General features: G+C 41.3%; 1 protein-coding gene across 3 annotated transcripts in view; it reads left to right on the forward strand.

The window, feature by feature from the left end:
- The window catches only part of CTDP1 (CTD phosphatase subunit 1), a 360,755-nt gene that overhangs the window by 233,012 nt on the left and 106,079 nt on the right, over positions 1-21,664 (forward strand). For all 3 annotated transcript variants that reach the window (XM_030211931.1, XM_030211947.1, XM_030211939.1), the window contains exon 9: positions 73-214. In XM_030211931.1, the coding sequence (XP_030067791.1) occupies positions 73-214 (142 nt within the window). The remainder of the gene's footprint in view (positions 1-72; positions 215-21,664) is intronic.

Here is a 21,664-nt window from a genome sequence, read left to right on the forward strand (position 1 = left end):
CAAAAGTGTTTTTCTCACGTTACCTTTAAATCAGTTCTACTCTGTAAACAAATCAAGTTGTTTTTTTTATAGGTACAGAAAAAGTTAGACAAGCTCAAGGCTGTGAGCACCTTCATATTGTAAATCCTGACTGGCTTTGGAGTTGTTTGGAACGATGGGAGAAAGTAGAAGAACAGCTATTCCCTTTGAAGGAGGATTACATTAAGACACAAAGGTAAATGTTATGTTCCAAATGATTGGACAGTGGGTATAGCATCTGACTCTTGACTACTGCATGTGGTGGTCAATCAAATGCAGTATTGATTCATTGAACAGATTTCCTTTTTATTTCTCATTTTATGTTTAGGCTGTGAATTTGTGTGGGGAAAAAAAAAGTTTTCCTCTTTGTTTTATCTGAAAATGGTTTTGCTTCTAAATTTTACATATATATTGGCCTTAGTATCTTGTCTGATATGCGAGTACATAAGTATTGCCATACTGGGACATATCAAAGGTCCATCAAGCCCAGCATCCTGTTGCCAACAGTGGCCAATCCAGGTCACAAATACATGGCAAGATCCCAGAAAAGTACAATACATTTTATGCTGCTTATCCCAGAAATATGCAGTGGATTTTCCCCAAGTCCATTTTAATAATACTGTATGGACATTTCCTTTAGGAAGCAGTCCAAACCTTTTTAAATCCCTGCTAAGCTAATCGCCTTTACCACATTCTCTGGCAACAAATTCCAGAGTTTAGTTACACATTGAGTGAAGAAATATTTTCTCCGATTTGTTTTAAATATACTATTTTGTAGCTTCATCGTATGCCCTCTAGTCCTAGTATTTTTAGAAAGAGTAAACAGACGATTCACGACTACTCGTTCCACTCTACTCATTACTTTATAGACCTCTATCATATCTCCCCTCAGCCATTTCTTTTCCAAGCTGAAGAGCACTAGCCGCTTCTGCCTTTCCTCATAGGGAAATCGTCCCATCGCCTTTATCATTTTCGTCACCCTTCTCTGCACCTTTTCTAATTCCACTATATCTTTTTTGAGATGCAGTGACCAGAATTGAACACAATATTCGAGGTGCGGTTGCACTATGGAGCGATACAAAGGCATTATAACATCCTCATTTTTGTTTTCCATTCCTTTCCAACATTTTATTTGCATTCTTAGCTGCCGCAGCACACTGAGCAGAAGATTTCAACGTATCATCAACGAAAATACCTAGATCCCTTTCTTGGTCGTGACTCCTAACGTGGAATCTTGCATTATGTAGCTGTAATTCGGGTTCCTCTTTCCCATATGCATCACTTTGCACTTGCTCACATTAAACGTCATATGCCATTTAGAATCCCAGTCTCCCAGTCTCGTAAGGTCCTTTTGTATTTTTCCCTCCGCAATTTAACAACTTTGAATAACTGTGTCGTCAGCAAATTTAATTATCTCACTAGTTACTCCCATCTAGTTCATTTATAAATATGTTAAAAAGCAGCAGTCCCAGCATAGACCCCTTGGGAACCCCACTAACTACCCTTCTCCATTGAGAATACTGACCATTTAACCCTACTCTCTGTTTTCCATCTTTTAACCAGTTTTTAATGCACAGTTGGACACTACCTCCTATCCCATGACTCTCCAAGCTCCTCTGGAGTCTTTCACGAGGTACTTTGTCAAATGCCTTTTGAAAATCCAGATACTCAATATCAACCGGCTCATCTTTATCCATATGTTTGTTCACCCCTTCAAAGAAATGTAAGAAATAGGTGAAGCAAGATTTCCCTTCATTAAATCCATGTTGATTTTGTCTCATTAAAACATGCTTTTGAATATGCTCTGTAATTTTGTTCTTTATAATAGTCTCTACCATTTTGCCTGGCACCGACATCAGGCTCACCGGTTTATAATTTCACGGGTCTCCTCTGGAACATTTTTTAAAAATCAGCTTTACATTAGCCACCCTCTAATCTTCCGGTACCATTCTCGGTTTTAAAGATAAATTACATATTACTAATAATAGTTCCGCAAGTTCATTTTTCAATTTTATCAGTACTCTGGGAGGAATATCATCCGGTCCAGGAGATTTGCTACTCTTCAATTTGTCGAATTGCCCCATTACATCCTCCAGGTTTATAGAGATTTCATTCAGTTTCTCCGACTCATCTGCTTTGAATACCATTTCTTGCAGAGTTATCTCTCCCAAATCTTCCTCAGTGACCCTGATTGCCCCTTTTACCCCCTCGGTCATCTAGCGGTCCAACCGATTCTTTTGTCAGCTTCTTACTTTTAAGATACCTAAAAAAAAATGTTTACTATGTGTTTTTGCTTCCAGCGCAATCTTTTTTTTTCAGCGTCCCTCTTTGCCTTCCTTATCAGCCCTTTGCATTTGACTTGTCATTCCTTATGCTGTTTCTTATTATTTGCAGTCGGTTCCTTCTTCCATTTTCTAAAGGATTTTCTTTTAGCACTAATAGCTTCCTTCACTTCACTTTTTAACCATGCCGGCTATCATTTGGTCTTCCTTCCTCCTTTTTTAATACGCGGAATATATTTGACCTGGGCTTCCAGGATGGTATTTTTGAACAGCTTCCACACCTGATGTAAATTTTGGACCCTCACATCCGCTCCTTTAAGGTTTTTTTTTCACCGTTCTTCTCACTTTATCATAGTCTCCTTTTTGAAAGTTAAACGCTAACGTATTGGATTTCCTATGTATACTTACTCCAAAGCTAATATCAAATCTGATCATATTATGATCACTGTTATCAAGCGGCCCCAGCACTACATCCTGCACTAGATCATGCACTCCACTAAGAACTAGGTCTAGAATTTTTCCTTCTCTTTTTGACTCCTGTACCAGCGGTCTGAAAATGGTCATTTGTAAAAGTCAGGCTCATGATGTAGGCTAGTGCTGAATTGTAGAACCTTGATGCATGGTTTTAGCCCTATATTCCTGCCTCTTTCAAGGACCTGTGGCTTAAAAAGAAGTCAGAGTCTTGAAACACTAATACAAACCATGTGTGCACTTCCGTTCACCAAAACATACATGATTGTCAATATATCATTTACAAGTTCAGAGATGTAATAACAAATGCATTGCATATTATGTGATGACTTTGACACAGGGAAGAACCACACAGCGTGTGGAAACCCATAAATTTCTTTGACACTTGGATGTATAGGTGGCATATAATAAAGCAGTTTACTTTAGATAACTTTATTAGAAAAAAATGATTTAGAAGGGAAAACCCACAATTTGAAATGTTGTGGGGGGAATATTGTGAGTGGAAAAAACCCGTTGTTTTTTTGCACTAAAAATAGTATGACACCATTTAAAACGACAAGCTACCAAGCTGATGTAACCCTTTCTGTAACAATGGGTCCCCAAATTATTACAGGGGACCTAGGGCCTCCAAACATATGTGTAACACTTGGAAATACTTGACCAGTGTGTTAATGCAAATCACTGTAAAAATGTGAGTTTCAAAAATAATAGGTACCTTGAAATTAGTTTGCATATGCATAATTTGGCCAAAAAGAAAATAGGTTGCAAATATATGTATATGTTTTTAGGCTAAACAAAATAATGTACAGTGTATAGATCAGGACTGCATCAGAGGGTCCACTGTACTCTTTTGTAGAGGCTTTTCAAGGCATTGCACAGGTTAGTTACAGGGACCTCTGTCCTGACTAGGCCTAGTTGTAAAATCATTCTTACAAGTGTAGCTACCTAATGTTTATATACAGTTCAAGTTTGACTATTTACAAATTTCTCATACCGTCCCATGTAAGTGTGTGAACTGATATTTTGTCAGCAGGTAGTGATATTAAACTCCCCTTCCTGAGAGGTGGACAGGGAAGTCCGCAGATGTCCTGAAAGTAAACTTGTCAAAACCTGCACAGGCATCAGTATAAGGATGTCCTCTGTGGCCCTCTGTAAGGTAATGCTAAAGGGTAATCTTCAGAAGTACCAATACTGTTGTTTAGTCATAGATACATAAGAAATAGCAAAATAGTGATCAAAAGATTTATACACAAAACCAACTTAGGGTTGTATATTAAAGGAAGGAAAAAACCTCAAAAAACTCCAAACCCAACAGGTTTATAGAGCTAAATGTGATCACAAAAGATCTGCTCTTCATCATTGGCTAAGAAAACCTTCCAATAAAGTTCAAATATAAATTCATTCTCCAGAAAATAATATAAAATGTATAAATCTGTAGTTCATATAAAGCTTTAAACAATCTGTAGTCTATATAAAGCTCTACACAATAAAATCTTTTCTTGGTGCTGTGCGTATCTTGTCTGAAAGTCAGCCTTTGCAGAATGCTGCTAGCAACTTCTTGAGTCAGTCTCCTTCCTCCTGGGACCAACGTTGGCCAGCATTTCACTTAGCTTCTTCAGGGTCCGCATAACAGGGCTGTCAAACAAAAAGAAGAACATTCAAAACAATGCTCCTCAGATGTTGACTACTTAAATATTTCAACATCTGTTACAGACTAAGGCAGCCTAAAACTTCTTACTGCCTGTCAGCTGTCACATATTTCCAAGATGGCCACATCCTTATAAGATGACATCAGATGCTATTGTAACAGTCTACCAGTCAGCTACTTAGAAAAAAATGGCACCATTCTATGTGAGAATTTAAACCTATAGGTTCCAAAGACTTGAGCATAAAAATCAATTTTTGCTGTGTCTGCAGCAATATCTTACGCCTGTCACCTTCCCTTGACAACGATCCCACTCTTTTTGTAAAGCCACACACCTCAAATCTTTGAATGAATGTCCAAAGCGTGCACAGTGCGCTTCTAAAGGCAGACCTTCTTTACATGTGTATATTGAACTCTCCTGCTTCAAAATCCATATGTAAAGGGGTCTAGAGTTTTGACCAACATAGACTTTATTACACGGGCATCTTAGGCAGTTTATCACAAAGTCTGTTTTGCATGTTGTATAATCTCTGAAATCATATTGCTTTTGATTCAGCAGATTCATAAATGCTGTTGTCTCCTCCATTATATCACAAATCATACAATCCTCTCACATTTCGTATGTCCTCTTAGGCAACTACTCACCAGATCTATAGCATGATTAGGAAAATACTGACGGGGTCAGGTATTCTTTTAAATTCCTGCTCCTACTGAAGGCAAAACAAAGCTTTGATGATAAATAAAATGGATATAGTTTTATTCACATCCCAGTTTTTCTTTAAAGCTTTCACTACCCGTGAAAAACAGGAGTTATATTTCATAACATATGTGAACACATCTTCTGATTTATCTTGTGGAATAGCAGATTTAGGCCGTAAAAGAACGTCCCGGTTATTGTACTTTGCCCTATGGTAAGCTTGCCTAACCACTGAGGGGAGATGACCCCGAGCCTGTAATCTGTTCTTTTGATCTGTTTTTTTTTAGTTCTTTAGATCTTTGGCTTATTCCTTATACTTTGATTCTGTTGAACAAATCCTCCTAAATCTAATAAATTGTGAAAAGGGAGGACTGTTTGTTTTTGAGTGATGGAGGATAACTACTGTTGTAGCTCAAAAAAGTATTCCTATCTGTATCCTTACGGAATATCGATGCAGAAAATCTGATTTTTTTTTTCACCATCTTATCCAAAAAGAAAATTTCTGATTGATCAAAATGCAAAACAAAATTTATCCTAGAATGGCAGTCACTTAGATATGTGATGAAGTACATGTAGTTACGGAACAGCCAGGTACATCAGAGAAGTCGAAAGTGTAGTAATAAGGACGTTGATATGACAAATTGGCAAGTACAGTGAATGATTTAGGGACGTCCTTTCGCGGTTCTGGAAGATGGGCATCCTTTCTACTATACTTTGGGCATCCCTTATTAATGTTCCCTATATTCCCGTACCTGGATGTCCGCAAGTACAGTGTATGTAGTTAATGTTCCTGCAGGTACAGTGCTTGTAGTTGCAGGAACATTAATAAGTGTTAAATACAGTAACAAGGACATGTTTCCCACAGAACTGGCAAAGGACGTCCATCTTACTAGGCCCACCGAAGGATGTTCCTGCAACTACAAGCACTGTACTTGCAGTAACATTCAGCTATGGGAAATGTAAGGAACATACATATTTTATTGTGTATATATGAAGAGGTTTGCACACTTGATAATGATCTATATAAGGAAGGCTCCGCATGTATGAACATGTACTCATCCAAATAAGGCCCTGCATACGTGACTGCGGTCCATGCGTCTTAGTCGTCCACATGCTGACCCATTATATATGGGGGCAGGACATCCATGTGCTAACTCATCCATATATGGGATGGTCGTCCATATATGGAACTATTCATGTAAGGACGTCCATCATGCATGGGCATCCATATAAGGCAATGCACGTTTTCCATTGGTTATTCACTGAGATGGCGCTCCGAAGAGAACCAAATTTCAGCACCGATGAGAGCCTGCTTCTGGTGCACCTGTGTCTGCGACACAGTTGCACTTTATTTATGCACCATCACCACCTGCCCCCCGGGACTGTCTGCATACGAGCCTGGACTTATATAAGAGACCAGTTGGAAAGGTAACTGTTTGTTCCCCCCCCCCCCCCCCCACTCTCCTGTCCTATCAGGTCCCCCTCTTGTAGCTACACATATAAGATCTCCCTCAGTAATGTAAGCACTAACTGTAGTCTGCATTCAAGGGTAATCAGTATGTGCACATTCATTAATAGAATCAATTTACTAGAAGCAAAAACATTCTCACTTCCCAACAATACTGCACACAAACGGTACTCTGTCATGTCCACCTCAGTGACATCACCCGTTCCCTCCCCCCCACATCAGTAGTGTTGTGTGTCTCTACAATTTTGCTGCTAAATGATTTTATGTTGTGAAGGCAAGAAGGACCATCCCCTGACTCCTGGTGTACAAACTTGTATCTTACAGATGTTTTGGCATACGTCGGGATCTTGAGTCCCTATGGCGAAGGTTCCGCCACATATGGCGGGACCACCCCGACCTCATTCGGACCATGCAACGGCGCCTCAGGGCTCGACGTAAGTATTATAAACAGGCCACCTGTAATCCTTTGTAAATGTATTTATTTAATAATGCAGATTTCATGTTCAGTTTCCATGTGGCTAATAGGCAACTAGTAAGTCACACCTCTGTCCCAGATCAAGGTCTGAGGTTGCAGCTACCCTACCATGAGTGTGGCTGCAACTTCCAACTAACCTCCCCTGAGATGAATGAGATGTTCCTCACTTCTGTATCGTATCCCCCTTTCTGGGATGGATACTGTTTCATGGTATTCTTGCCTGATGTCCTGCTCTTAGTGGATGTCATAGCATGATTTGAAAGTAATGTAAAGAAATAGTAATTCCACCCCCCCCCCCCCCCCCCCCCAAAATGGTCATCTTACCATAGTCACAACTCAAAATGCTTACATGCTGCTGAGGAATGAGTGTTCCCTGCCAACACATCTTATAGTGTAATCCTTTTTCACACCAGCTTCCAGGGATCCCTGTCATGTCATCTCATGCATGTGTCTAGCCCTGGGCTAGACCCCATGTGTCTAGCCCAGGGCTCTCCACTGAGCCCCACCTTTCCCCATTCCTGCCTCATGCCAGCCAGCCAGCTCCTGCACTATGCAAGCCATGTTGAATGTGCTAATCTCAAGGACAATCCTTTTACGTACACAGGGCGCCAGCAGCAGGAGGAGGAGGCAGGACTGCCTGCTCCAGTGGTGGAGGAAGGAGCAGCAGGAGGAGGAGACAGGAATGCCTGAATTGCTGGAGGAGGAGGAGGACTCCTGGCAGGACATGCCTCCGCTTGAGGAGGAGGAGGGCCCAACACCTCCAGCCCTCTCCACACCATCCCCAGCCCTGCACCTCCTGCAGCAACTGGTGAATAGCCAAAACCAGTTGCTGCAAGAGGTGTCAGCGATGCGGCAGGCTAACGAGCAGCACTTTAGGGCACAGAGGCTGCTCCTGGTGCTGCTCGTTAGCCTGCTGCAAAGGGCCATGCAGGGAGGAGGACAAGGCCTCCCTTGAGAAACTTAATTAAAAAAAATGTACATAGTTCTATTTTTTTGTTTGGTTCAATACAAGTTTGATATTTTTGATATAACAGGGTGTGTGTCTCTACTTTGTGCACTACATATTATCAAATGCTGGGGTTCATGTGAGAGGAGGCAGCAATCTGGGTTGCATGACAGGTGAACTGTGACAGAGAAACTTTGGTACATATGTGTCATAAGTATGGCCATACAGAAGGCCACCTGTTCCTTCCAGATTGCATGGCTGGTATGGTAAGGGGGGGGGGGGAGGCTGGGTGGGCATTTCTGTTGAGGAACAGAAATGCCCATCCAGCCTCTCTCCCCCCTTACCATAGAGCCCCACAGCACAGAGTTGTGTAAATAATAGGTATGTCTAGCACTAGCTCAAGAGACAGCTTAAATGTCTTCGCCAACTTCATTCTTTTATCATTAGTAAACATTTCTAAGATTTGAAAGTAGAAATGATTTATGCAAACTGCTGTAATTAATTATTACTTGGTCATACTTAAACTTTACATTCTGGATTTGTATATTGCACTTAATCTGTCAAAAGGCTCGCAATACAGCCCATTCACCTTAGGTTAACAATACAACTCGTAATGGACCAGTAATTCACTAAATATTTATATATATATATATCTCGATATCTTCAAGGTGGTCTGTTTAATATAACCTTTTAGTGATTGTAATCATTGAGAAAAACCCCCTCTATCCATATGATTTGTAACAAGTATGATAACTTCTATTCAAATAATAATGTATCGTTTTAGCCAAATAACTGTGTGCTGGGTGACTGGCAATAAGCTTAAAAAAGTTAAGCAAGACAATATTTATCTTCTGGTTTTGTTGTCGCTTTGTCAAGGGATTAGAGCCCCTTGGCATACAGGACCAAAGTATTTGCATTGTGTTGGAGTGTTTTTAATCCCTGATTTTTTAATGGGATTTTTCATGTTTGTGTGACTATTAAGTTGGTCCTTTTGTGCTTGTTGGCTTACTCTAATAAACCTCTAAACAAAGGAAGTTATAAGCATATTTTATGCCTTTCTTCAAAACTCGGCAATTAAACAAAATAAAACACTGGCAGGCATTTCATTTCTTAATAATACTGTAGCCATGAGGACCTCATACCATCATATATAGAATGGGGGATCTTGCGACCACCTCTCGGAATACTATCTCCTGGAGAAAAGAAAAAATAAAACCCCAAAACACAGGATAATATCTACATATTCTGGCAGACTGTTTTAAACATGACCAAAACCGAACTTCTCATTTCCCCCCCCCCCCCCCCCCCCCCCAAACCCACCTCCCCACTCCCCCCGTTTTCTATTTCTGTTGATGGCTCTCTCATTCTCCCTGTCTCCTCGGCTCGAAACCTTGGGGTCATCTTTGACTCTTCTCTCTCCTTCTCTGCTCATATCCAGCAGATTGCCAAGACCTGTCGTTTCTTTCTTTACAACATCTGTAAAATCCGCCCCTTTCTTTCCGAGCACTCTACCAAAACCCTCATCCACACCCTTGTCACCTCTCGTTTAGACTACTGCAATCTGCTTCTTGCTGGCCTCCCACTTAGTCACCTCTCCCCTCTCCAATCGGTTCAAAACTCTGCTGCCCGTCTCGTCTTCTGCCAGGGTTGCTTTACTCATAATACCCCTCTCCTCAAGTCGCTTCACTGGCTCCCTATCCATTTTCGCATCCCGTTCAAACTTCTTCTACTAACCTATAAATGTACTCACTCTGCTGCTCCCCAGTATCTCTCCACACTCGTCCTTCCCTACACCCCTTCCCGTGCACTCCGCTCCATGGATAAATCCTTCTTATCTGTTCCCTTCTCCACTACTGCCAACTCCAGACTTCGCGCCTTCTGTCTCGCTGCACCCTACGCCTGGAATAAACTTCCTGAGCCCCTACGTCTTGCCCCTTCCTTGGCCACCTTTAAATCTAGACTGAAAGCCCACCTCTTTAGCATTGCTTTTGACTCGTAACCACTTGTAACCATTTGCCTCCACCTACCCTCCTCCTTCCTGTACACATTAATTGATTTGATTACTTTATTTTTTTGTCTATTAGATTGTAAGCTCTTTGAGCAGGGACTGTCTTTCTTCTATGTTTGTGCAGCGCTGCGTATGCCTTGTAGCGCTATAGAAATGCTAAATAGTAGTAGTAGTAGTAAATCATGGGAACAAAATTTTCCCCTTACTGAGACTCTAGTGAATTCTTAACGTATAAGGATTACCAGCAAAAATGTCCTATTTTTCAGACCTACAAGATGTAATTAATTGCTAGAAATCATAAAGAATTCTTCTCTGAAAAATTATCCCATTCTTAATTCGAAAAGTAACATGCTGTGTAAACAAATGTCTTTATTATTTTTTCCCTTAAAATTTGGCATAGATATAATTAAGTGCCTGAAAAGCAGCACTTTGCTGCCCTCTAATGGACTTAGTGTCAACTGCCCTTTTAACAAAACTTTCATATAATGTTTCTTAACCTAACCCTGTGACTAAAATGGTAGCTAAAAATTTGTATCTTTAAAACATGAAACAGGCATAACTTCTAGAGAAATAGGAAACGTGAGAATGCTCAATTGAATAGGAGATGAGGAAAATGCTTTTATTTTTACTCTGTCCCTGGGGCAGTTCTCTCCCTGCTACAGACTCATCTGTTTTAAGTTTCATTTTTGCCTTTGGCTGGCATCTCCTTTGATGCACCAACCCCTTGGCAGACCCAGAGCGACCTGTTAACAGTGGACTGACCCTAACCTGTGGGAAACTTCCCCCAGAGATGAAACCAACCATCTCTGCTCTTTTGTCCTGTATTCTTCCGAAGAACACAGACCTATTAATTGCCCACTCCAGCACTCAAGGGAGCTTCATCTCACTTCTCAGGTGCACATGGGGCTCAACCCTGCCTGCATTTTGACTGAACCTGCTTTTAAAAGTGGGATTCAGTTTAAAAGCCATATTTGCATGGCAGGAAACCAAATTAGATGGATTCAATCTTTAGGAGGGCACAAAACATTATTGCGGTGTAATCCCTGGCTTCTGTTACTTGCGCATTCTGAATCTGAGTCAATAACCTGAGTAATTCCTGATGACTCCTAGCTAGCTGAGTCTAAAAACTGCTAAATAGAGCTCATGTGTAATGATTTGCATTCAAATGCTATCCCTGTCTCTGTAAACAAATCAGAGTGGTTTAAAACTGTTATGAAACCACTCAGCTGTTCAGTTTAGCAAAGCAGCTTTAAAGATAGCTCCTTAGTGCTTTTTCTTTTACTTGCTTTTATCAGCACAACTCTGAAGGCAATTTAAAACACATGGGGTAGACTGCCAAAATCTTCATAGCTCATGTTATAAAAGGAACAGCTTTACAAACTAACACATGTAGAAAATGAGTCTTTGAGCCTTTAAACAGTTAACAGTTCTCTCAGTAAATTGTAAATCACAAATTACTTCTGCCACAGCAGAGAGGCATGACACTGCTGAAAGCAGCACAGCCTGACACAGAGCACAAATGTTAAATTTGTCTCTCAGTAAGGAAGGTAATACTTTCTCCACATTCCACCAGAGGTGCTCAGTGGAGAAAGATAAACAGACAGCTTGTGCAGTCTGAAAACAGCTTAAACAGCACAGCTGCGGCAAAAGGAATATAATGGTATAAAACCATTAGAAGTCGAAGCCAAATATAATTAGAATATAGTGTGGAACACACTATGTCTTGTGGAACCAACAAATATGTGAGGACGAAGCACATATCACCAAATCCAAAAGTAAGCTGGCAATGGGTGATATGAATAATTTATCATAGTACTCTGGAAAAATAAACAAACCAATCTTGAAACAATTTCTCACCCTAGCAATCCTAATCCACATTTCCAAAATTATGCTTATATACACTTATACTTTATACTGAGAGTAATAGATGCAAGGCTCAGATGTTATTATGGAAAGGTAAGCTGTTTACTGTACTATACTGGTAGCCAATAATAATAGATGTAATCAGAAACAATGAATCATGCCAAATCACTTAGAATGGTGGAAAAGTATCTTAAGTACCTGTCAGGAAAACCAGGATAGCGTACACTTCCCTAATCCTGAAATATTAAGATGCCTGACACCCTGGGCACTTACAAGCACTAAGGAGATAACAGTACAATCTGATAGATGATACCACTCAGGAACACTGGATCCAGCGGCAGCACAGGAACTGATGATGATGAATCAGGATCAGGCAGCAGCAGGTGGACTCTCCCAGTCAGGAAGTCTGTGCAGGCAGGCGATGCTACATTTTAACGAGTCTTCATTTTGGTGGCAGGATCAGAGCCAGCTGATGGCCATTATCAGGGCAAGGGCAGTTAACTGCCAATTAACTGATAACACCTTCAAGGATGGAGTCTTTATACCTTTCTCCCCAAGTCTAGATGCCAGGTGTTCTGGAATATGACGTCTGGATGTCCTGTAATGATGTCCATGCTGATAACAATATAACAACAAAAGGTTGTTAGTGTCCAAGTTGTTTTGTTTTTAACAGACTGATGACTCCTTATGGACCTCGAGGCCTTTACACATAGTACCAAGCCTCTGCATTAGGTCTGAAAATGGCCAACTCTGTAAAAGTCAGGTTCATGGTGTAGGCTAGTGTTGAACTTTAATGCCTTGATTCAGGGTTTTAGCCCTACAGATACATTCTTTGGCACGGTTCTTTGAATTGTCCATCTTGAGGGCTGTCAACTAGCTCGTGTCACCATAGAGCATTTTCCAGCATTTGCCTGCTGAGCCAGGGAAACACCAGAGCCTATCTCTGCTAAGCATCTTGGTGTCCCATACCACTTGACTCATCGGTGGCCTTGGCAAAATGGTCCAAGGTCTATAACATTTTTCATGGTCTGTTGGATGCTTCATATTTTTGCCCTGATGTGCAGAATACCACCTCCCGGGGGTCTTGAACCCGCACCCCCAGACAGTAGTGATGAAAAGGAAGGAGTCCAAAAAGTTGAACTTCAGCACCCCCAAGAACGTGTGCAGTAGGAAGGATCTCATTATCAAATTTTTCTAGCCGGTTAGTGCTCATTCATTTACAGTGAGTGCCAGGGCCGCTGAGGGGGAGGGGCAGGGGGGACAAAATTCCCCAGGTCCGTGCCTACAAGGGGGCCCTGACACTTGCCCTTGGCTCTGTCGACAGCTCCCCCTCCGTCCGCCACCGGGCCCCCTGCATTCAAATCACAGCGCCTCACCACCTCGTCTAATGTAACTTCCTGTTTCCGCGAGGGCGGGACACAGGGTGGGAAGGCCCAAAGAGAGGCGATCTGCCGCTGCGCTTTCACACAGAGGTAAGGCGCTGTGATTTTAATGCAGGGGGCCCGGTGGCGGACGGAGGGGGGCTGTCGACAGGGCTGGAGTGGGCAAGTGGGGACTGCGGCGCGGTGGCCCCGGGGCCCGGCCTAGTCTCTGCAGCCCTGGTGAGTGCATGCGGCGACAGCTATCAGCATGAAGGATGCAACACTTAAGGATTGTCCATTTAGATGTAATAATGGCCTGGGGTGGGACTGTATCTCTGAAGCATGCCTGGCTGTTCCATCAAAGTCTAAAACGGTAAGTCATTTATAGCTTACCTGTGGCGAGAAGCTGGGGGTGGGGGGGAAGAGAGGCACGGGCTCAGGTGAAGCTAGACGATTCACTGTCTTCCCTAAAAGAGACTATTGTGGTGGTAAAGTTTGCAGATTGACTTGAAGGCCTGCATGTTCTTGCTGTGGCAGATTGGTTTGTTCAAACAGTTGCTTGGTAAACATGACAAAGAGGTCTTTTTTTCCTGTAAGTCCTCTGAATATGTTGACCATCTCAACCAGAGATGCCTCAACACTGGTAGCAACGTAGTTGGTTTGGACCCACACCTTAAAATAATGATCTTATTGTGTGGACTATTGCTGTCTAATTCGGCCAAAACATATTCAATTCACTCATATTAATCGATTTTTTTTAATTCAATTCAGTTCTTTAAGGCTACTATCAATAAATAGAAACTATAATTCATTTCTCTACCTTTGTTGTCTGGTCTTTTAATTTTTGTAATGGTGTCTGTGATTTCCACGTTCCTCTCTGTCTTCTTTTAACTCTTTTACCAGGGTCTCCTTGTCCATTTGGCATTTCTTCTCTTTCCAAGTCTATCATTCATCTCCCCTCTGTGCCCCTGCCCTTATTTTCCTGCCATCTTGCCCTATCCACATCACCCCGGTGTTTCTATTCCCCCCCCCCCCTTCCCATATCCAGCATCATATGTTTCCCTATCCCTCCTTACGTTCAGCTTCTCCCCTTGTTCCTTCTATCCTCGCTCGTCTTTCCTCCCCCAGGACCAGCATCTCCGTTCCTTCTCTCTTGTCCTTTCCTTCCTTTTCCATCCACTGTCTGCCCTCTTTTTCTCTCCCCCTACCTTCCAGCCTCTGCCCTCCTCATCTCGCCTCCTTACATCCATGCTTTGTCTTTTAATTTTATGCTGTTTATGTTTTATTTGAGTAGATGTACTAATTTTCTTTTTTTTGCCTATTTCTTATTCATTTTTCTACTCTTGCTTCTTCCTGTCTTAATTTTCTTTTCATCCCCTCAGTCTTTTCTCCCCCCTACAGAATCTCTCCTCCCTTTCTACTTCCCAGTTTATCCCTCCTTTCAGATGCTTCACCCATCCTAGTGATTTTCTTCTAACCCCTCTCTAACCTCTCCTCCTTGCTGGGAGGAGTCTCACCTGGCCTGGCCATATGGGCTCATCCCCTTCCTACCCTGACACCCCGGCCACTGCTGCTGTTTTCTTCAGAGCAGCAGCGGTGGCGGTAAAAGAAGGTGAGCTTACCGCAGGGGCGTGGCTGCCAGTTCTACCCTCTAGATGTCACTTCCTGTTCAGGGGCAGAACCGGCAGCTTGTGCCAATACAGAGTTTGCCTCGCAGTGAGTTTACCTTCTTTTGTTGGTGGCGCTGCTGCTTTAGAGAAGCAGCAGCAGTGGCTTGGTTGAGGGCAGGAGGGAGGTGGAGAAGTCCCGAATTGGGACTCCCAATTTTTCCTGGAAAAAAAAAACCTGTGAATTGTATAGCACTAATGTGGACCACCTTCCAGCATCTCTTCCCCTGCTCCCTGTTTCAGGACTACTTCAGCCGTGGAGCACACAGTCTGCAGTGAACTTGGTTACTCATTCCTTGTAATGTTGTTCTAGCCATCCTTTGTCTCCTCCGGCCTCAACTTTGCTTCATTCAAATTTGAGAGTGGAAGGGGATGCTTAGTACTTTAGGCACACCTGTTGCTTGGAACTGCTTATGGAACCCCTTAGTGAAAGGTCAGGACTGGTTCTTGTGACCTGGACTGGCCACTGTTGGAATAGGATACTGGGCTGGCTGGCTGGATCATTGGTCTGACCCAGTATGGCTGTTATGTTCTTATAAGTCTGAACTGGCGCAAGCACTCCTCAGTCCATCCCATCTAATTTGGTTGTTGAGGATGAGTCTATGGCCGAGTTATTGGACATCCTTGACTTTTGATGCCCCTTCTATGGAACCTGTCATCCTTCAGGATGCGCAGATGAAACAGTGAGAGACCCCCCCCCCCCCCCCCCCCCCCCACACTTTCTGTACAGCCTATTCATAAGAACGCTGCCTCTATTTTTAGAGTTCAGAAGGCTCATGGGGTTCCAGCCATTACATAACAGTCTGGTGGACAGACAGCAGAGTAATGCAACCTCATGAGTGGTCTGTCAACATGGGCATAGCCTGACAGATCTTTCGAGAGTGGGGCACCCCCCCTTAGTGGCTCTCTTTGCCACTCACTTCAACATCAAGGTGCCTCAATTCTGCTCCTGATGGATTACACAGTGTCAGATGCCTTTTTCCTCAATTGGGGGAAGAGGCTTCTGTATATGTATCCTCTCGTACCTCTCATGGGGAAGACCTTGCTGAAACTCAAGCATGACTGAGGAACCATGATTCTCATTGCACCATATTGGCCTCAACAGATGGGAGTTAACCTCCAGGGATCAATGCAGGCTGGACTGTTTTCTGAAACTCATCACTCAGAACATGGTATCTCTTCTGCATCCCAACCTCCACGCCCCGGCCCTCACAGCTTGGATATTCAGAGATTAGAACCTATCAACTGCATGGAGGTGTCCTAGAGTCCCGCTTACTTCCAGGAAAGAATCCACTAAGAGATGATATAATTTGAAATGGGAGAGGTTTGATGTCTGGTGTGAAGGTGAGGTCCTAAATCTGTGAGGTTCTAGATCTGTTCTGTTGCCCTACACAAAAACTGGTTGAATATTTTCTGCACCTCTGGTCTGTAAACCAACTCTGTAAGGGTACACCTCAGTGCGATTCGCACTTAACACAGTGTGGAAGGTAAGCCCATTTCTCAGCAGCTTTCAGTTGTTTGGTTCATGAGGGTTTTTCTGTCCTTAAATCCCTCAATCAAAACCCCTATAATGTTTTGGGATCTCAACATTGTTCTCACGCAGCTGATGAGTCTCCATTTGAATTGCTTAATTCTTTCCATCTTTTATTTTTGGTGGCAGTTGTTTCAGGCCCTAATAGCTGATCTCTACCTTACACAGTTTCATCACAACATAGTAGTTCTCCACATCTACCCTAATTTCCTTCCAAGGTAGCGTATCTTAACTAGTCTGTTCTACCAACATTCTTCACAAAAGCTTATGCCCATTCTGATGAAAGCACACTGCACACTTTGAACTGCAAGAGGGCTTCTCCTTATCTGGAGCGGACTAAAGGCATAGACAGTCCACCTAGCTTTTTGTTTTGACCCAGACATGATGGGAGCAGCTATTGGTAAACACACTTTATCCAATTGGCTGGCAGACTGTATCGTATTTACTTAAGCCTAAGCTTGGCTGACTCTTGAGGGGCATGACATGGCTCGCAGTGTCAGATCTATGGCTGCATCGGTAGCCCACTTGAAGTCGACCTCCATTCAGGAGATCTGGAAGGCTGCATATGGTCTTTAGTCCACATATTTGCATCTCACTACTGCCTTGAGCAAGATTTCCAACATGACAGCCAGTTTGGTCAGACAGTTCTGCATAATTTTATTTGAGGTCTAGAATCCAAATCCACCCTCCTAGGACCATTTTTCTTCTGTTCCAGGCTTCACCTCAAAATAATGAGGATAATGTTGATAGCCCTAACTTGATGCAGGCCTTGTTGTTCCCCTTTTTGGTTTGGTCAGCCTGGTAGCTAGGGATTCCCATATGTGTGCTGCTTGTGTCCTGCTTGTTCTCGAAGAAAGTGAAGTTACTCTTCTGTAGCAAATGTTCTGAGGACAGCACAAGATATATGCACATATACCTCCCACCTCCCCTAGTAGTGGAGGAGTAGCCTAGTGGTTAGTGTAGCGGACTCTGATCCTGGGGAACTGGGTTCGATTCCGACTGCAGCTCCTTGTGACTCTGGGCAAGTCACTTAACCCTCCATTGTCCCAGGTACAGATAAGTACCTGTATATAATATGTAAACCGCTTTGATTGTAGTTGGAAAAAAACCACAGAAAGGCGGTATATAAGTCCCATTCCCTTTCCCCCTATAAGCTTTTGAATTAGACTGCCTTGGTCCTGTGCAACAATCATAGGCAGGAAGGTATGCACATCCCGTGCAACAGTCATAGGCAGGAAGGTATGCGCATGTGTGGTAGCTGCTCCCAAAAGCTTTCGGTTGACATCACCCATATTTGTGCATGTGTGTCCTCTTGACCTTGGAGAGCATCTGCTACAGGTGAGTGACTTTGATTGCCTATTCTCTTGTACTTTTAAATTGAAACCAGTTTTTTTAATGCAATTGTGAAAGAGTATAAATTAAAGAACGCTACTTGAGAAACGATGTACAAAATAGGAAAAACAAATTCAGAATCTGTAAAGTAGTAGGTGAATCCTTAGGTCTCTTCCCACAATTAATTAGAATAAGATGCTTCAATAATTCAGTAAAAGGTAAACCACTCTACATCTACATGACTTCGTTGGGCATCCAGTCCTTTGTAAATGGTCCAAAAGGTTTTGAATTTGGTCAATAATTCAGAGTTAAGGGCCGCATAGTTCATCAAGCCTAAACATCACAAAAATACAGGAAAAACAGATTAGTTTATGTAGATTATGATATCAACAAAAACAAAACCTTTAAGCAGCTTCTCAACTGAATATACATAACTTCATATATAGAGCTGTGCTCCTAAGTTCACTACACACTGATTCTAAATTGTATTTTTCATTGCTTGTCCTGGACCTATGGTATCCCCCTGACTCTTCCTCCATGCACACTCTCCCAACCTTGTCCTGAGACTTAACTGCTGTCACTACGTCCATAACGGTTGTTCTGTTGCTACCTTCCTCATGTAGCACTATGTAAATATGACTCTGTACTTCCCAATCTCGCACATCCTTCAGTCTCATGAGACTGAAGGAGTAGTGAAGGAATTTGGAGTTCATGCATTTCCTGCTTTAAGTTAATAATATTATAGCTGTTCCAGAGCCTAGTAAGCCTTTGCAGACAATTATAAGTGGGATTTTAAAAAACTGGAGTGAGGGTTAGCTTGAAGGGGTTGATGGCAGAGACAGGGTGGTGAAGGCTGATTTTGGTGTAAATAATGGATAGAATTGAGACTAGTTGGGATTTTGTTGGAGAACTGTGTGTAGTGGAGAGGAGATGGGGAAGAGCATTTGGGAGATGATGGACTGGGGGACATGGATAGAGAATATATGTGCAGGGAGAAGGGAGCTATAGGGAAAGAGAGAGTTTAGGGAAGTAGACTTCATTGCATGAGTCATTCTAAATGTGCATAAGCAACCAGACTGAAGGTTGATCACAGGGCTGTAAATAATAAAACATAAACATAATCTGAGAGAGAAATCACCGTGCCCCCTCCCCCCCCCCCCCCCCCAAACAATTACCTTGACTCATATTGAAGGGTTTTTGTTTGGGTTTTTTTGCAACATGGTCCTCATTGGAAAAATGGTGAAGATCACTGTTCTAGTTAGTCTTCTACCTTTTTTTACAACCTTATTGTCCACAACAATCAAATATAATCTGGTCAGAAATTTAAAAAATATAAAAATCAATCCGTGTGTGACAAATATGTCAAAAAAGTCACTTTGAAAGATTTGATACAACAAATTGATTTTACCAGGTGTTATAGAAGTCCTAAATATATATACTTCCATCAAAATAGTCTGTACTCCAGTGTACATAAAACAGCCCTTAAGCCGATCTTTAAAAAAGGGCCATAGTGATTAGTACTACATTTCTAGTAATAGTCTACAAAATACAAAATTAATCATTTTTACAGAGCTTATATTGATTGTAAATATTAAATAATTTGATAGGACTGAAAAACAAAAAATGAACAAAACATTTTTCTGTTCAAAACAAAAGGGCATTAGCAGTGTTGTGTTATTGCATGAGACAAGCTTATTGGAAAAACTGGTCCTTAGCTATTTAAAAAAAACAAAAAACCTTAATGTCCTATCAGTATAAAACAGTAGCTATTGTAGATGTGTATACCATAAAAGTAACAACAGAAGTATATGCATTCATGCTTTATACTGCAGGAACCGCTCCTTCAGGAACCTGTTGAAGGTTTCTCTGGTGTCCAGTGGCTGGGGCAAGAGAGATCCACAGTTGATCCTGCCCTGTCAAAATGGCACTACATCCCTTCTAGTAGCCTTGTAGTATTACCCCTAAGAGTTAAGCTGCTGAGGCTAGCGCTAGGAATCAACAAGTGCCATTTTGAGCCTGATGGGGCTGAAGTGACTGGAAATCATTCCTGCCCTGGCTATTGGACACCAGGGAACACCCACCCTAGTGGTTGGGGGGGGGGGGGGGTGATTTGTTCATATGTGGGTACTGTTTAGAATGGCCTCTTTAAGATGACCTTGGGAGCAGCATCAGGTTGATGAAAACTTGGGTTATTCATAGACCGAGAAGTTACTAACCTGCATTAATGAGTTAACTCAGGTTAGTGACTCCCATAGTAAATTAAGGTGCACTAAAATATGATTTACCGCAGCGTGGTAACGTTATATGTGTGAAATCTGGCTTATATAGTAATTTAGTTTTTTACTATAATTCATTGTTTTTTGTTTTGTTTTTAACTTAAAAATTTTTAAATGTGTAGTTCAGTTTTCAATTGGGTTATATTTTCATAATGAATAGGTTCATTTTATGCTACCTTCTATATGCAGGGTCCTCACAGTAGTTTTTTACAGTAAGTTTGCATGACAGGAATTTGATTAGAGTAGTTATACAGTCCAAAGTTATGTGCTGCTTAAGCTAGTTTATTTATAATTTGTAATCCTTCTTAATGTATAGTATCCTTTGCACATCACTGTTTTCCTGATGCATGATGGCTGCTCTCAACTGTTTCATTCACCTTTCAGTAATGGCTCAGTTTTGATTCTAAGTTTTCAGACTCTAGCAAAAGAGGCAACTTTTATGCGATTAGTGCCCTGTAATTGCCAAACATATTTTCTGGGCTTTCTGAAACTTAGATAAAACAATATGAGATGGTGTTATGAGGGACTCTGAGCTAATTAAAAGTAATCTATTTGGAGATAATTAATGAAAGATGTAATTTAGCCTTAATTTAACCATTCAAATAGGCATTATCTTTTTTTTGCTTAAAATAATGCTTCACTATCTGCTACCATTAAGTTAATGAGGTTACCATTGAGATACTCATCCTACTAGTATGACATCATCTGTCAACATCTAAGTCGGAAACATTTTATATAGAGACACCAGCTAAAATAAAAGCTCAGTTCCTTTTGAGTGGCAATTCTATTATCAATAATTTTTTGACCATTACAATTAACTGACTTCTTCCTTTCCTCATTTGGAAGTTTTAAATATTCAAAATTTATATGGTGGCTTACATAGTTTGAATGCTGATGCTTTCCTCACTGCTTTTTTGGTATACATATCTAAATTAGCTATGGTTCATACTGGCATGACATTAAGATATTTTTTATAGCTGTGACAAGTTTTTCTAACAAGCTTGCCTCAATGATCATTTACATAATACTGCTTGTGCCCTTTTTGCATAGAACAGAAAAATTGTGTTTACAGTATAATAATCAAGCTTTTTAGACGTAGATTGACCATGATTCATTTATTTATATTTACTTTTTTTATTTTGACTAGGTTACATTTAATTAATAACCAGTAGGTCCCAAAACCTTAGATTACAGTCTAGAATTACTGCATTATGAACATGGAAGTCTTGCTCTACATATTAGGGTATTAGCATATTCGACTTGCTTTTTTTGTTTTGTTTTGTTGATAAGATACAATATTCAAACGTATATAATTTCCTTTTCCTTTTATAAAATCGGTTTAAAGAACAACCAAAATGATAAAGGGGATGGAACTCTTGATGACAAAAGGATGCATTCTTCTATTTGTTGAAAAAAAAAAAAACTTTCAAAACCTTAATCCTATTTACTTCTGAAATAAATAAAACAAGAAGGGTAGCTCTAATTGGAATCTTATCAATAGATGCTAAAAAAGCTGTTCTAATTCTGTTGAATTTTCCACAGCTTCAGCCCCTTCCATTTTTTTCATTTCTAGATATAAGAATATAGTATTGTCATACTGGGACAGACCAAAGGTCCATGAAGC

The sequence above is a fragment of the Microcaecilia unicolor genome, chromosome 1, assembly GCF_901765095.1.
Source record: "Microcaecilia unicolor chromosome 1, aMicUni1.1, whole genome shotgun sequence".
NCBI classification, from domain to species: Eukaryota; Metazoa; Chordata; class Amphibia; order Gymnophiona; family Siphonopidae; genus Microcaecilia; species Microcaecilia unicolor.